This window comes from Choloepus didactylus, chromosome 2 (assembly GCF_015220235.1).
Source record: "Choloepus didactylus isolate mChoDid1 chromosome 2, mChoDid1.pri, whole genome shotgun sequence".
Taxonomy (NCBI): Eukaryota; Metazoa; Chordata; class Mammalia; order Pilosa; family Megalonychidae; genus Choloepus; species Choloepus didactylus.
Window position 1 is genome coordinate 197,069,638 of NC_051308.1, and position 14,665 is coordinate 197,084,302.

At 32.5% G+C, this 14,665-nt stretch overlaps 1 protein-coding gene across 1 annotated transcript in view; it reads left to right on the forward strand.

The window, feature by feature from the left end:
* Positions 1 to 14,665, forward strand: part of FAF1 (Fas associated factor 1) — a 618,418-nt gene that overhangs the window by 313,338 nt on the left and 290,415 nt on the right. Inside the window, exon 7 of the mRNA XM_037827260.1 lies at positions 372 to 477. Coding sequence (XP_037683188.1) covers positions 372 to 477 — 106 coding nt within the window. The remainder of the gene's footprint in view (positions 1 to 371; positions 478 to 14,665) is intronic.

Genomic DNA, 14,665 nt, shown 5'->3' on the forward strand with positions numbered 1-14,665 from the left:
TCTTTGAGTATACATTTTAGTGACATATTCAGAATTTGATATAATTAGGTGGCTGACAACTTTGGTTTCATTGGAGGAAACACTATATGCAGACAATGGTATATAACTTTCCTTGTAGAAAATTCTTATATATGCAAAATGTTTAGAACTGAGGTTTAAAAACACTTTGGTAGAGAAGGAGTTAACAGGTTAGCTCCCCTTGGTGTTTGTCAGCTTGCTCTCTTGCCTTTAGGAGCTGAAAAGATGATAACATTGGGTCCGGACATGCCTGTGTGGAGGTTAGGGTACTCCTGGGGTTTTTGCAGCTAGCTGTAAAGCAAGCTGGAACTTGTTCATCTCTGAGTTTCTTGTTTTTCTTTCAACCCTTTCAGTGCCCTGCAGGAGTCATTAAATCAAAACTTCATGCTGATCATCACCCACCGAGAAGTCCAGCGGGAGTACAACCTGAACTTCTCAGGAAGCAGTACCATTCAAGAGGTGAGTTATGTCTTGCAGCTAAGGAATAAAGGTAGCTCATTATAGCTAATGTTGACCCTGTTAAAGAGGGCTTATCTGTTCTGGTTGGAAGCTCTCTTTATGTTTCTTTATTGGGTTCTTAATTTTAATTAACTGGAGCATCAATGATTACTGTAGAGAAACTAAATAACTTGACCTAGAAAGATAGATGTTGTAAAATGGGAGCTCTTGATAATTCTTAAAATAGTCAGCATAAACCTTATGAAAAAGAACTCATTATTATGCAGTGTTTATGAATTTATAGTAATTAAAATATTAATTTCAAAATTTTTGTCAGCATACATTTTGAAGGATGCTTATATTTTATTTGAAGGATGCTTATATTTTATTTGAAGGGTTGCTGTCAAACATACTACCTATAATGTGTACCCTGCCTGTTTCCAAAAGGAATTTGAGGTGGCTTTTCTTAAGCAGCCCAAACCCAGCTTTGGACAGTATTCATTTTTAAAGCAAGATACTGTTGGAGGGAGACTCATTTAGCTCAGAATATCTGAGAAGAGTCTATTTATAGTGTCAATATTTTCTTCAACATGGCCAACCAGGGCCACTGTTTCATAAAAGAACTTCCCTCAAGAGAGAAGAGGTTCCTTGTTGGTATGCCTGTGGCCCCACCCACCTAAAACACAGTAATTTATATCCATTGGAAAAAAAAATTGTGCAGTTATGGCAGGATTTGTGTTTAGAAATGCTGAAATGGTGGCTGTAACACATTACTCGTGGAACTTGTAAAGACAGCAATCATTTGCCTACTAATGCTTTCTTTTTAACTTTTTTTTTTTAATGATTTCAGATTTACAGAACAGTTGCAAAAATAATACAAAATGCAACAAAGAACTCCAGTATAACCCCCCCACCCAGATACCCACATCTACCAACTTTTAACATTTTTCCACATATTTGTTTTATTCTCTCTACCCCTCTATCTGTGTATCTATCTGTTCTGTAAATCTTTGAGAGTAGGTTGTATTCATCATGCTCATTGATTACTTAATACTTCCATGTACCTTTACTAAGAACAAGGGTATGCACTTATGTAACCACCTTAAAATACAGTTGTCAAGTGCAAGAAATTTAACATCAATATAAAACTCAGTCTATTTTCTAGTTTTTCCATATGTCTCAAAAATGTCCTTTTAGGCTCTTTTCTCCATACTAATGCTTTTTTAAAGAGAATTAATCATGCTTAATCTTTGATCACTTCGTAGATTTATTCGTAGACCACATTGCTTAAAATAATTACTAATGTCATGCTGAAAGAACATATCACTTTCACCCTAATCATTTTTTTAGAGGTATGTGAATTGTTTCAGTAATACCTAGGCTGTTAATGGTTTCCTTTTTTAATATTTTGTCATGTATTTCAACTTCTGAATTAGGCATAAATAACAATGCTTGAAGTTTATTTTCTCTGTTTATCACTTGAATAATTTGTTGAAAAATAGCTAGTCTTTAAATTTTTTTCTTACATTTATTTCAATAATAGGTTTGCATTATTTGATTTTTTTTCAAGATTTTAAATGTATATAAATGACCATTTATTTTTAATCTCTCTATTGGGTATTCTATTCTTTAAAGTTAATATTTTAATTCTTTGAAGAATTGTTTTTTACATTTGAAATAATATTTTACTATGGTTATAACTCAGTTATGTGAACTTCATGATCATAAAATTGATAGTATATATATGCATATAATTAAATAAGGAAATTTAATTTCAGAATAACTCAAATTTAATCAAATTTTATTAAAATAAGAGGTAATTTCATTCTATAACAGGCAATTTTTTGCATTGAAGAATAGTATAATGCATGATGGATAAAGTAGACTGATTTCTTTTTCTTTCTAATTGAAGTTTTTATAGCTGAAATTTTGTATTTTTTTTTTTAACATTTTCAGATTCTAGTTAGGGTGTGTTTCAACTTTCTCCCACAAGGGGGCAGAAAGGACTATTAAGCTGATAGTCTAAAAATGCCATTCAATGTTTTCAAATTAACTTCTCTTATATTAACAAAAAGGAGCATAATGGCCAAGTTATTGTTTGATTTACAGATAATTGGCATATTGCAGGGAGGAGACTTAATTTCACCCTTTTAAATTAAACAGGGAGATTTAAAAAGACATAAAATATTCATTAATGTTCGGTGATTATAAAGTAGTGGCATATATTTATTTTGCCTTTATTACTGTTTCGATGGGAAAATACTGCAAATATTTTCGAAATCGAGTTGGCCATACTGACAAGTTGAAATGTTTAAGCAGTGTTAATGCAATCTGCTCACACCTGATATCCTATGCAGAATGATTCAAAATGACTACATCAATTATTAAAAGAAATATTTAAAATTCTGTAAAAGTGCCATTGTGTGCCACAGTTGGCTGAAACTGTTCTCTGTTGTCTGCTGTTTAGATTATCAAATATATTTTTAAGCCTCAAGGACTTGAAAACAGTAAATCTTTTTTGTGCCATTTTCTAAATATCATTTGAAAAATGTTCCAGAAGTATTTTTGTAAAGACAAATATCTTTATTTCTTGACAAGAGTTTGGTTTGTTCTTCTTTTTATTTTTTTTTCCTTTGCATATTCTTTCTTTTCATTTTTTTTTTGGTTGGTTTAAAATAATAAAATCCTAGTTGCTAGTCAAAACTAAATATATTTTCTGATATCAGTTATTTTTCTGGGTGGAGACAGGTAAACATAGGCTTTTTTGTTCCATACTCTTAGAATAAGGATGTAGATCACACTTGTTAGGCCTGGTCCTATAACCTTTTTTGTTCAACTTGTGGAATATCTGGGAGATTTCAGGAGGAGGACAAGATGTTCTTATGCTACAGGTATGCAACCCACAGTGACACTTTTTTTCATTGCAACGTTGAGTCAGTTTGCCCCAAGATAAAAATATAATCCTGAAACTATTCTGCAGTTTATACATGTTAGTAATTTTGCTTTTAACGTGGAAGCTTAATGATGCTATGTAGTCTACTATATTAATCTCTGCCACCAGTTTTGGGAATCTCTTTTCAGTCTTGTTTAGTAGGTCCAAGAATGAATTCTGACCAATATACACACTGAGGGGGAGGAACAGGGAAAAAACTGATCATTTTTCTAGAGTAATAGTACATTATTTTGTGTTTTAGTTGGAAAAAATCATTATTTTTGGTATTTTTCATTTTGAAAACCTGGCATTTTCAAAAGATTGCCTTTGTAATATTTTTCCCCAATGGGAAATTTCTATTAAATGAAGCAGGATTGAGAAAGACACTTAGGATTTCAACTTTTAATTGGACAAAATTACATTTTTTAAAATGATGAGTTAGAAAATAGAGCTTAGATACAGTTTGAATTTCAAATAAACTCTTCAGTGACCATATGTTCATGCACGTTTGTGGTGATAAACTGATAGTTGTACAAGTATTTGTTCGTTCTGGATCTGTGGTCTCTTGCCTTACAATGCAGGACTTTTGTCCTTTGGGTGCTCTTGATTTTAATTTAAGCTAGTGAGATAGTGGTTTGGTTTGTTGTTATTCTTGTTGTTTTTAAAGCTCTTTACAAATCCTTCCATTTAAATTATCCTCTTACTTGAGAAGGGAATGACAGTATCAAAAGTCAGAATGGAGAGAGTTGCAAGTTGTCATGAAAAGAAAAACCCTTTCTCTTTTTTTTATGGCATTATTTAATAATGTTGCAAGCTGTTTGCTTGCAAAATTATCGAATGTTATAACAATAACTTTGTGACAGTTTGTAGTTTCCACATTTTTGGATTCTTAATTACCTAGTTGTCACACTTTAAAATAGTGAATTTCCTTGAAAATTTCAACAAGCTCACCCTATTTTAATGAATTTTCTACATTGAGAATTCAAATTTTTAAACAGTTAATTTGTACAGTCTAGTAATTCTGTCTGATATTTAAAATCTTTGGTTACAAAGGCACTTGGGGATGGGTTAAATTAAGGGAAAAAAAAAGATTGATTTGCCTACTGCAAATCCCAGGTGTGGAAAGGGTACAAAGTCCCTGAAATCAAGCCAACTTTTCTTGGAAACTAAGTCTTTGTTGTCCGTCTATTGCAAAAGCTTCTGTATTAGACAATATGTTCACTTTCCATTGTAGGTGTCACACAAACTTTAAGAATACACACATGACCCAGAATAACAAGGATGAGAAACCTAAGTATATTGGTGCAGAATCATGGAGAACTATTTATCTGTGACAGCAAGGAGCATAATAAATTGTTGTTGGAATTATTTAAATCCTTTCCAAGTTTCACTTTACTCTAGAATTCTCCTTTTTCCTATTAATGTTGGTTTAGTTCTTAATGGTAATGAAAGGGGAAAATTGACAGGCTATGAGGATATATCTTGCATGCAGCAGTAAAATATTTCATTACTAATACCATGCTGTACAAACTAGTTATTGTCAAGTGGGAAGCCAGTAGAGTTTGATTTAGCAGAAGTAGTTATTGAAAATACGTAAATCATCCCAGTCCTTAAAAACAATCTTGGCTTAATAATTGTGAAATCATGATGCTAGCTCTGAAAATTTGAACCTTTTGTCAGGTTTTGTGTTTTGTTTGTGTTTCTACTTGGTACTTTCATAACTTGCTTAGCTAAGGTATATTTCAAACTATTGTCCCTTGATGCTAGGGGGGCAGTGAGAGTAATTAAATATGTAGTCTTTTACAGATTGCACTAATGAGCAATTTTCTATTAGTGGGTTTGACTACAGCTTCTTAACTAACATGCCCTTTAAGGTTTTGTTTTGTTTTGTTTATTTTTTTGGTTTGTTTGTTTGTTTTCTAGTATGGGGAGGCTGGGGGCTGCTGGCATGGAATTGAAGGAAGAGTGGGGTAGGTGAGAATGTGCGTATGCAAGAGGGTAAATTAAGTTGTGTGCTTATTTAATTACAAGTTTAAGAGATTTGTTTCTACTGCAAGATAAATGGCATATATAAGCTCAATTAGAATGAACCGGTTTTAATTAGCATATGTCATAGTTTGATTTTTTTAAATTTGAAATCACAAATGACATCTTAAGAATAAAAAAGAAATAATGTCTTAAGCAGCTGGGCATTGAATTCAAGTCTTTATTCAGCTTTCGGAAAAGGAGATTATGAGTTTGTCTTTTAAATATGCGTATATATTACTAGTTTCAAGTTGCACATTAAAACTGAAATCTGTTGAAATCGTACTGTTTCAAATGAACAAATCAATAATGATCATTTTATAAATATTTATTATCCCTGTAGGAAATAAGCCAAAATAACATTTACGATGCAGCCATTTAGAACTGACAATTTTTTCCCCTCTTACTGAAAGTATTTGGATTGGAAATTTTTCTGTCTAGTTAAGTATTTCTTCACCTGCATCTCAAGAAAATAGAAACAATGATTTTTTTTTTTTTTTTTTTTTTTTTTTTGGAATTAAGGACAATTCTTTATAGCCCTTTGTTTTTTAAGATATCTGTATTCTAACATCTTCTTAGCTGGCCATGTTCATGATCTGTGATTTGTGTGTTGGTAGTTTGGAAATGCTGGGCTAAAAGAAATTATGTTCAGTTATCAGAAACTAATAAACATAAGACATTTTTATATGCAAGAAAAGGCAGAGAGTAAATAATTGCACTGGTGACCAATACTGTAATAATCCTGTTTTACAATATGCACTTGACAGGTTGTAATAGTGCTAATTGAAGAGACTAATTCACACTTGCTTCATTCTATTCAAAGGCAAAATCAGCAGCTTGTTTTGCTTTTGACCAGATGGTCCTCATGAACACCTACTGTGCACTTTAAGTGCTTTACTAGAATTACAAAGACTGGGGGCTGCGTTCGACTCCAAATGATTTGAGAAGAGAGGGGGAAAAAAAACCTCTGTGCTCAATGGATTTGGTGCAAGTAAATTAATTCTAGTGGACCCATTACACACTGAGCCCCCTTTTCAAAGCTCTGAGCCTCCTCGCTTGCTCTGTAGCAATGAGAAAGAGAAAGGCAGATTACTGCAAACAGAAATAAAAAAAAGGGGTATGAAAGGGAGAAAAGAGGCCTTGAAGCCTTTCATATCATTTGAGTTTTTCAAGTGCGTTATTTTTGGGGAGGGTGGATGTATGAAAAGCCAATTGGAGTTTTTTTTGTTTTAAAATGCGCTATTTAAGCACCATGAATATAGCCGCAAGAGCAACAGTTGACTGAGTTTACTGTGGTGAAGCTTTGTGTCCGAGGATGAATCAAATTCATTATATTCAACTCTTTGTGTTTTAACATGAATGTAGGGTTAGTTTCACAAGACTGTGTCTGTTTAGGATAATTATAATTTAATATTTTCCTTTCATAAAGTTATCACTGTAGATGTCTAAAATTTTAATCAAAGCAGATTTTGTACATTGACTTTGAAGCATCCTGACAGTTTTAAAATTCAAAGGAAAGCTTTTTTAGTTTTCAAAAGAAAAGAAAGGCTCTTTCTAATGGCATTGAAGCAGAGATTATTATAACTAATTAGAAGTCACACATCTGTTAGCTTTTGGTTTGTGACTTACTTATGTATTTTTTGAGTAAAATATATACTTTAAAAACATATTGCTGTTATTGAGAGAAAGCAAAGGGATAAATGTACTTAAAAGAGAACAATTTATTTGAACCAATTTTGCAAATCTCTACATGGTCTCATAAAAATATGTAATGTATTGAAGTGCATTTAATATGGATTGGAATTATGTAATTAATAATCATAAATTGCATTACACTTCCAAAGAAAATCTTTTCACACAGTTCTGTTGGCATAATTCTGGTTGTTAACCGAAGTTATTATGCAATAAGAAATAGAAGCAAATCCAATTTGTGCGCATTTATAGTTGTTACTCCTTACCCTTAAAGCTGTTCGTGTATAATATTGTAACTTGAAATACTGACAACCGTAAAATAATTAGTTCTTATTCTAAGCTATGTGGGTTTGGTTACAAGGGATCAAATCTAGAAATACATGTCCATTATTTTGTGTGTTTTTAAAGTTTTAAATTTAATTCTTTTTTTAGTAGATTTCAGTGGCATTGTTTAATTTTGTTTGATGGCATATATTACTGGCATTGTAATTCAAGTTTGTTTTAATTATAGCTATTAGCAAAGAATACAACAAAAGCATTCCAATAGGTACGTAAGTTAATGCCATTTATAAATGTTTCGTGGCCTTTTCTAAGTCTAGTCCATCTCTTTAAATGAATGTCTGGGATTATTTTTAAAAGGCATAATGCACTAATATGTTTTATATGTTTACATTCTTAGAAAATAAATATAGAAGTATAAAAACAGTCGCAAAGTATTTTAGATTTTATTTCTCAAAAATTTAGTTAAGAGGGTAGCGTGCTTTCCTTGATATTTAAAATAAATATCTGATTCATTTCCTATTAATATGGTTGTTACTTTTGGACTTGTTCATTGAAATGTAATTTGGGGGTGAGATATAAGGAGAATCCCCAAACCTTTAACCAACAAAACATTTGATGAAATTTATAAGTATTGAGATGTTAATGAATTGATATTTTGGGGGAGAAAAAAGATTTAAAGAAAAAATTTGACTGATAAAGAAAAATTTACTGAATTTTATTTTTTTTGCTAGAGACTATTTAAAATAAAGGTAAGACACTAGATTCTTTTTCTTGTAGGTACAATAAAAAGCTGTCTTCAAAGCCAGAACCTCAATTAATAGAAGTGGATTGATCATGACCATGCAATCACTTACTTAGGTGGGGCTGGCTCTTTGGTTTCTCTCAGACAGTAGCTGGAACCTTTCTCCTCATAAAGAAGAGTTTATTTCAGTATTAAAATATTAACTCCTCCATTCCTGAATGCCAGAGACAAGGTTTTCTCCTGTAGGGTAAGGGTTGGGAAAGGCTGCAGTTTCTTCACAGACCTAAGTACCACAGTAAGTAAGTTAAGAAATACTTTAACATTTCAGAATCCTTCAACTATAAAACAAGAATAATAGCCTCCTAATCTCTTCTCTTCCCTATCCTTGCAAACACCACTACCACCAACACACACACACAAACACACACACACACACACACAAGGAAATAAATCAGAGGACGGATAAGTGATTATAAATTCTCCTAAACAGAAACTAGACTCTAGACTGTGTAGATTAAAGATAAAGCCTGCATATACAAAATTATTTATATGTTGATCCTTACATGCCAGAGATAACTTGGCTATAACCTCTGAAAACATCTGGTTAAGTTCATTTTCTTTTGTCTAATGTGTCTTACATATGACATGGTATTAGTTAAGGAGTCATTCTTTTAAAAACATATTTTGTGTGGCAAGTATACTTGCTTTTAAATTCTGCTGTTCACTTTATGACTATATTACCTTATTATTACCCTCAATATGTTCCTATTGCTATTTAAAAAAAAAACAAAAAACAAAAAAAAAACAGGGTGTTTTGTTTTGTTTTTAAGAATAAAGATTTTTAAAGCTTATAGCAAACATTTTCTATTAATGACAAAACGTATTCCTTTCTTTGTGGTCATTGCGTGACCAGACAGTAGAGTACTGGATTGTTTTAAGGTTTTTACAGCTGCAAGGCAAAAGCATCTGTTCATTGCAAAGCCGGCATTGTTTAATTTTGACACTGACTTTACCATGCATCTTGTACCAAGCACTGGATTAGATGCCACTAAGATGAAATTTGTTTTAAGTTGCTCCCAAAGTGCAGCTGTCCTCGTATGTGGCCTTGTAGCTTAACCAAAGCAGACAGACATAGGATCAATCAGAGTCTTTGTACAGGGTCACCTCACTAGGCTAGGAAGGCTCAGAGGAGGAATGTTAATGATATTATTTATTGTGAATAACTGAAAAATTAGTTTCCATTCTTACTCAGTGTGCATAGAAGGCCAACCCTCCACCCCACCCTACCCCCCCCCCACAAAGGGCAGTACAACCAATATTAAATATTTAGCTTTTAAACTGAATTATGATAATAAAGTATTAGGGTGCTTCTGTGTGCAGGCTCTGTTAGGCACTATTCTTGCACAATCAGTTGCAAAGAAAATGATCAGTTTATTGGTCACTAAAGTAGTAATAGGCTGAAAATAAACCTATTCTAAAATGGCTCTGCTAAAATCATGAAAAGTGGACATTTTTATAGAATGATAATTTTTCTTTAATGTTTCAAGTGAATGAAAAATGAAAGAGCACCTCACTTCCCGGGTTTCCTGGAGTTGTGTGAATTTCTACCCAGCTGGTCCAAATTGATTGATACAGGGCCAAATATTTGTCTGCCTACATTTCAAAGTCTGTAATTTGCTAATGAATTGTGGTAATAATCTTTCATCATACATGAAAGATTTAGCCAAACAATTTGCTAAGTATGTATTTTGATCATAAAATTTTTGGACTTACACCAAGCTTTACATCTACTTTACAGCCAATGCATGAGAGTGGAGGGAGGTCAAGGGAAGAAATAGTACTGAACATGGACACTTGATGGAAAGGGATGAAGGAAACAAGAGGGTAGAAGGTACTTTGGAAAAGAATAATGTTGGGCAAGTCCCTTGAGTGACAGTGGAAAATAAATCAGATTTACACTTAGAGCGTAAAACAGAATTTTAAAAATACCAGCAGAGTTTTAGTCTGCAGTGTCCAGAGGTATAGCATTTATGTAAATGAAGGCAAGGAAGGAATGTTTTCCTTTTTGACCATAGCTACTCCACATGTTGATTATAGAAACTTTATGCTAGAAAATTAAAGGCTCACATATTGTAAGTAATTGAAGGTATAAGAATAAGAGCCATATGTTTTTTGAGGTTGCTTTAGAGACTTAAAAAAAATGCAGTGAAGAAATAAATGTAATTTGACCAATTATAGAAGAAGGTGAGAGAGGAAGCTCCCAGTTAAGCTCCTGAAATGCTTGTAAGCATCTAAGAGTGTATTTTCCCCCTCCAAACAAAGAAGCTCTGTACAAAGGAAATAGGATTATATTTGGGGAGTTGGGGAGGAGGGATGTATTTATGTATTTTGTAGGGGGCTGGTATAAGGCATACTCAGAGAAAGTCCAGGATTACCTTGTGGAGAGAGGGGGCAAGAAAATGTTCAAAACAAGACTTTATATCTTGTACATGTAAATCACTCTTTCATTGTCAGAGATTGATGTGCCATGACTTCCTATTTGATTGATATAATCTGAATTGTTTCTAAGTTGTCCATGAGGAGAATATTAAGTAATCATATTGATAAATTTTTTCTTGAGCAGATAGATATGAATTCTTCGTGATTCAAAAAAAAAAACTTTGTCTTATAGAGAGAAACCATGTTATGAAAGACTGTACCTTCCATTATATAGATTTTAAAGATAAACAGCTCTAGAATTTTTACCTACTTACTGGTCCTCTTGAATATGTAATTAAACGTCACATTTTCAAAGCATTAATTTGTATCATTTATGTAATTCTCTTTTTGTTCTCTGCTAGATCTAAGCATGTTTTGAATGTTCTTTAAGTGAATGTCTATCCAAGGGGGCGTCATTGGAAACTCTGAAAGTATTTAGGAAGGTAGAAGATCTGTGTCTTAAGTATAGCTTTATTTCAGATGAGATAATCTTATTTTACACATTGTGTTTCTTAACCTCTTTCCATCTATTTTGCTGACAGTTAAAATTTTTACCAGTTTAATGCTTGTCATAGTTTTCCTGTAGGTGTTTGGTAGCACATTTGATAGTTACTGTAGTAAATACTTAATGAAGTTTTGATTTGGAAACATTTGATCTTTTATTTTTCTTTCCTGGTTGTGGTCTTATAGAAGAGACTACAATCATTATGAAGGAAAAAAAATCAAAATTACATTAAAATAAAATTAATTTTAATGAGATAAGTGAGTCTACTAATTCTCTTGTTAATAATTCTATGAAAACTCAATTTCAAAACTGATATTAGTGTTATAGATTATGAATATTAAATTCCAAACAGGCTGTTGGCATTTGTTTGTAGTCTCTTTGGGGTTCTGTTATCAAAAGCACCTTACATTTATTTACATGTCTGCCTTTGCCTAGTGAAACTGTGAAATATTTCCTCTTAAGAGATATGTTTATAATGTCCTGTAATTACAATAAAAAATAATATCAGTTAAGCATCAGTTTTTTTCTGTTGAATTGAGAGATGTTTCCCTGTCCTTCACATCATTAATAAGGGAAATTTAATAAGGTGTTTTTAAAGGCTGCTATTTCCTTGCAGGTAGAAATTGTTGATGATGACAGGTATACACATGTATCACTTTGAATTTTGAAATTTCAGAAATATAGTAAAATGTCTTAAGAGTCCTGGTTTCTATTGGTAATTGTAACTTAAAATATTAGAAGTGATTTTTTTTTAAATATAAAGACTCGAGGAATATGTGAAACATGACTCTACAGTAAATGTAATTATATCTAAAAAACTGCTGATTCCGTCAAATTAGTCATCTTTGTTACGGATACATATATTCTGGCTATTGCTCAAAGATTTTTCTAGATTTCCAGGAACTGGCTTTAGGGTGTATAATTCATTTTTTGAAATGAGCACACTTGAAGCCAGTTTTTATCTTGTGAAGGGAGAAATTGATTTGTTGAAATTGCCATAAATAATTTGAAGCCATGTGTTGTGAGCCAGGTGGGTATTCAATCTGGGTAGTCGCATTTGTGGTTATTCAGCTTAGGTGTCTCTTTGCTGAGCCCCTCCTCTCTCTGTGCATGTAACTGGCATAGTATCTACCACGCTAATTTGCAATTATTTACTTGTTTATTTCTACTGTTAGACTATGAGTACCTTAAGAACAGGAAAAGGGTCAAATTCATCTCATTACTTCAAGATCTACCACTGTAGTTGGCACAGAGTAGATATTCTTACTGAATTAAAAAAGAAGGATCCATAAAACAATGAGATTATTGTAACTGAAGGCATTTGCAAAAGAGACATTATCCAAGTATTTCGGAATATTTCAAGCATTTCAAGTATTGATTTTGAAATAAACGTACTTTCTCAAGGGGGTTATTTCAAAATGATCTTGCTGATTTGGCTATATAAATTCTCACTTTTTTATTTTTAAATGTGAGACTGAGAATAGACAATTTGCATAGAAAGTGCAAAATAAAACTCTCACTTTATATAGATTATTTATGTCATCCTTAACTTGTAATGTCTGCCAGATGATTTCCTGGTGGTTTCCTTCTAAATGAGGTTGTAACTGATTCTGTTTTTGTGTGTGTGTTTTTGAACCAAGAGATATAATGTTACAGATTTTGATCAAACTAATAGTACTTCTCAACTGGCAATTAGTTAACGTAGGATGGTGGAAAGATGAACTACGATGTAAGAAACTGAAGTTCTAGTCCCCCTGTTATTAACAAGCTACATGATTATCTAAGCCTGAGTGTCTTGATTTTTATTTTCCATTTGTTTGGATTTTTGTTAGCAAAATATAAAATGTCTCGGAACCTTTAAAATATGTATAAAATCCCTGTCTCATCAAACCTGGTATAGATTTCCATTGCAGCACCTCTGTCCTTTTGTTTGCTTTGTATTTTTTCCCTTCTCATAGTAGGCTCCTTAAGGGCAGGATCTCAGTAATTTCATCTTCACAGTCCAGCCCTAAGTAATATGCCTAGCATCTTTTTAATGTTTGCTGAATGAACATGTTTACATGTGTCATCATCCAATGATTGAAAAGAAATTTGGAAAACTGGATTCTAATAACTGCTTTTTTGCTTTCTAGCTATGTGACTTTGGGCAATTCATTTAACTACTCTAGGTCTAGGTCATCTGTGAAAAAAAGGGATATAATTTCAAGGATTTTCTCAGAATCTAAGATTTGGGGATTACATGTGAATTTAGAAATCTCAGGTGATTCAAGTGAATCATTTGTGTGTAGTATGTTTGTGTGCATGCATATGTGGTGGTGGGGAAAGTAAGAGAGAGAGCACTAAAACTGTGCACTAAGCTATATTCGTCCCTGATAATAAGTCATTGGAATGCAAACATCCCTTTAACCCCTGAGGTGCTAGTTAAAGGGTTCAAGACTGAAATAAAGACCTCTGTTGCAGTGATGTTTGAATTCCTATATTTGGGATTTTTTTTTTCTGAATAATAAAGAATTTTATTTTTATCTTAAGCAGACATTTATCTTAAATGCATATGATGTAACAAGACTTTGGAAGTGAATTGTAACCCAAAAAGAATTGAAAGCAGAGATTCTGTTACTTGTACTCCAGTGTTCATAGCAGCATTATTCACAATAGCCAAAAGATGAAAACAGTCCAGTTGTTCATCCATAGATGATTGGATAACAAAATGTGTTATATGCATACAATGAAGTATTATTTGACCATAAAAGGAAACGAAGTTCTGTTACAAGCTACAACATGGCTGAACCTTGAAAACATTATGCTAAGTGTAATAAGCCAGACACAGAAGGATACATAATGTATGATTCCATTTTTATGAAATATCAAGAATAGTCAAATTCGTGGAGACACAAAGTAGATTAGAGATTACCAGAGGCTAGGGAGAGTGGGAGTGGGAAGTTTTCACTTAATAGGTACAGAGTTTCTCTTTGGGGTGATGAAAGACTTTTGGTAATGGATGGTGGTGATGGTGGTACAACATTGCAAATGTAATTAATAAGTGCCACTGAATTGTATTACTTATAAATGGTTAAAATGGCAAATAATTTTTTTTTAAATGTTAGTGATTTCATTCTGGTGAAATCCAAATAAAATCTGTAGTTTAGTTACCAGTAATGTATCAATCTTTGTATTTTAGTTTCGATAAATGTTTCATAGTTATATGTTAACATTAGGGGAAACAAAGGGTATATAGGAACTCTGTACTGTCTTTGCAACTTTATGTAAATCTAAAATTATTCAAAACTAAAATGTTCATTGCTCCTAGGTATTTACAAATGAGTTAAAAACTCATATCTACCCAGAAACCTGCATATGATTGTTTATAGTAGCTTTATTCATAATTTCCAAAAACTGGAAACAAATAAGATATGCTTCAGTAGGTGAATGGATAAACAAACTTTGTTACATCATACAATAGAATATTATTTGGCAATAAAAAGAAATGAGCTATCAAGCCTCAAAATGATATGAGGGAACCTTAAATGCTTATGGTAAGTGAAAGGAGCCAATC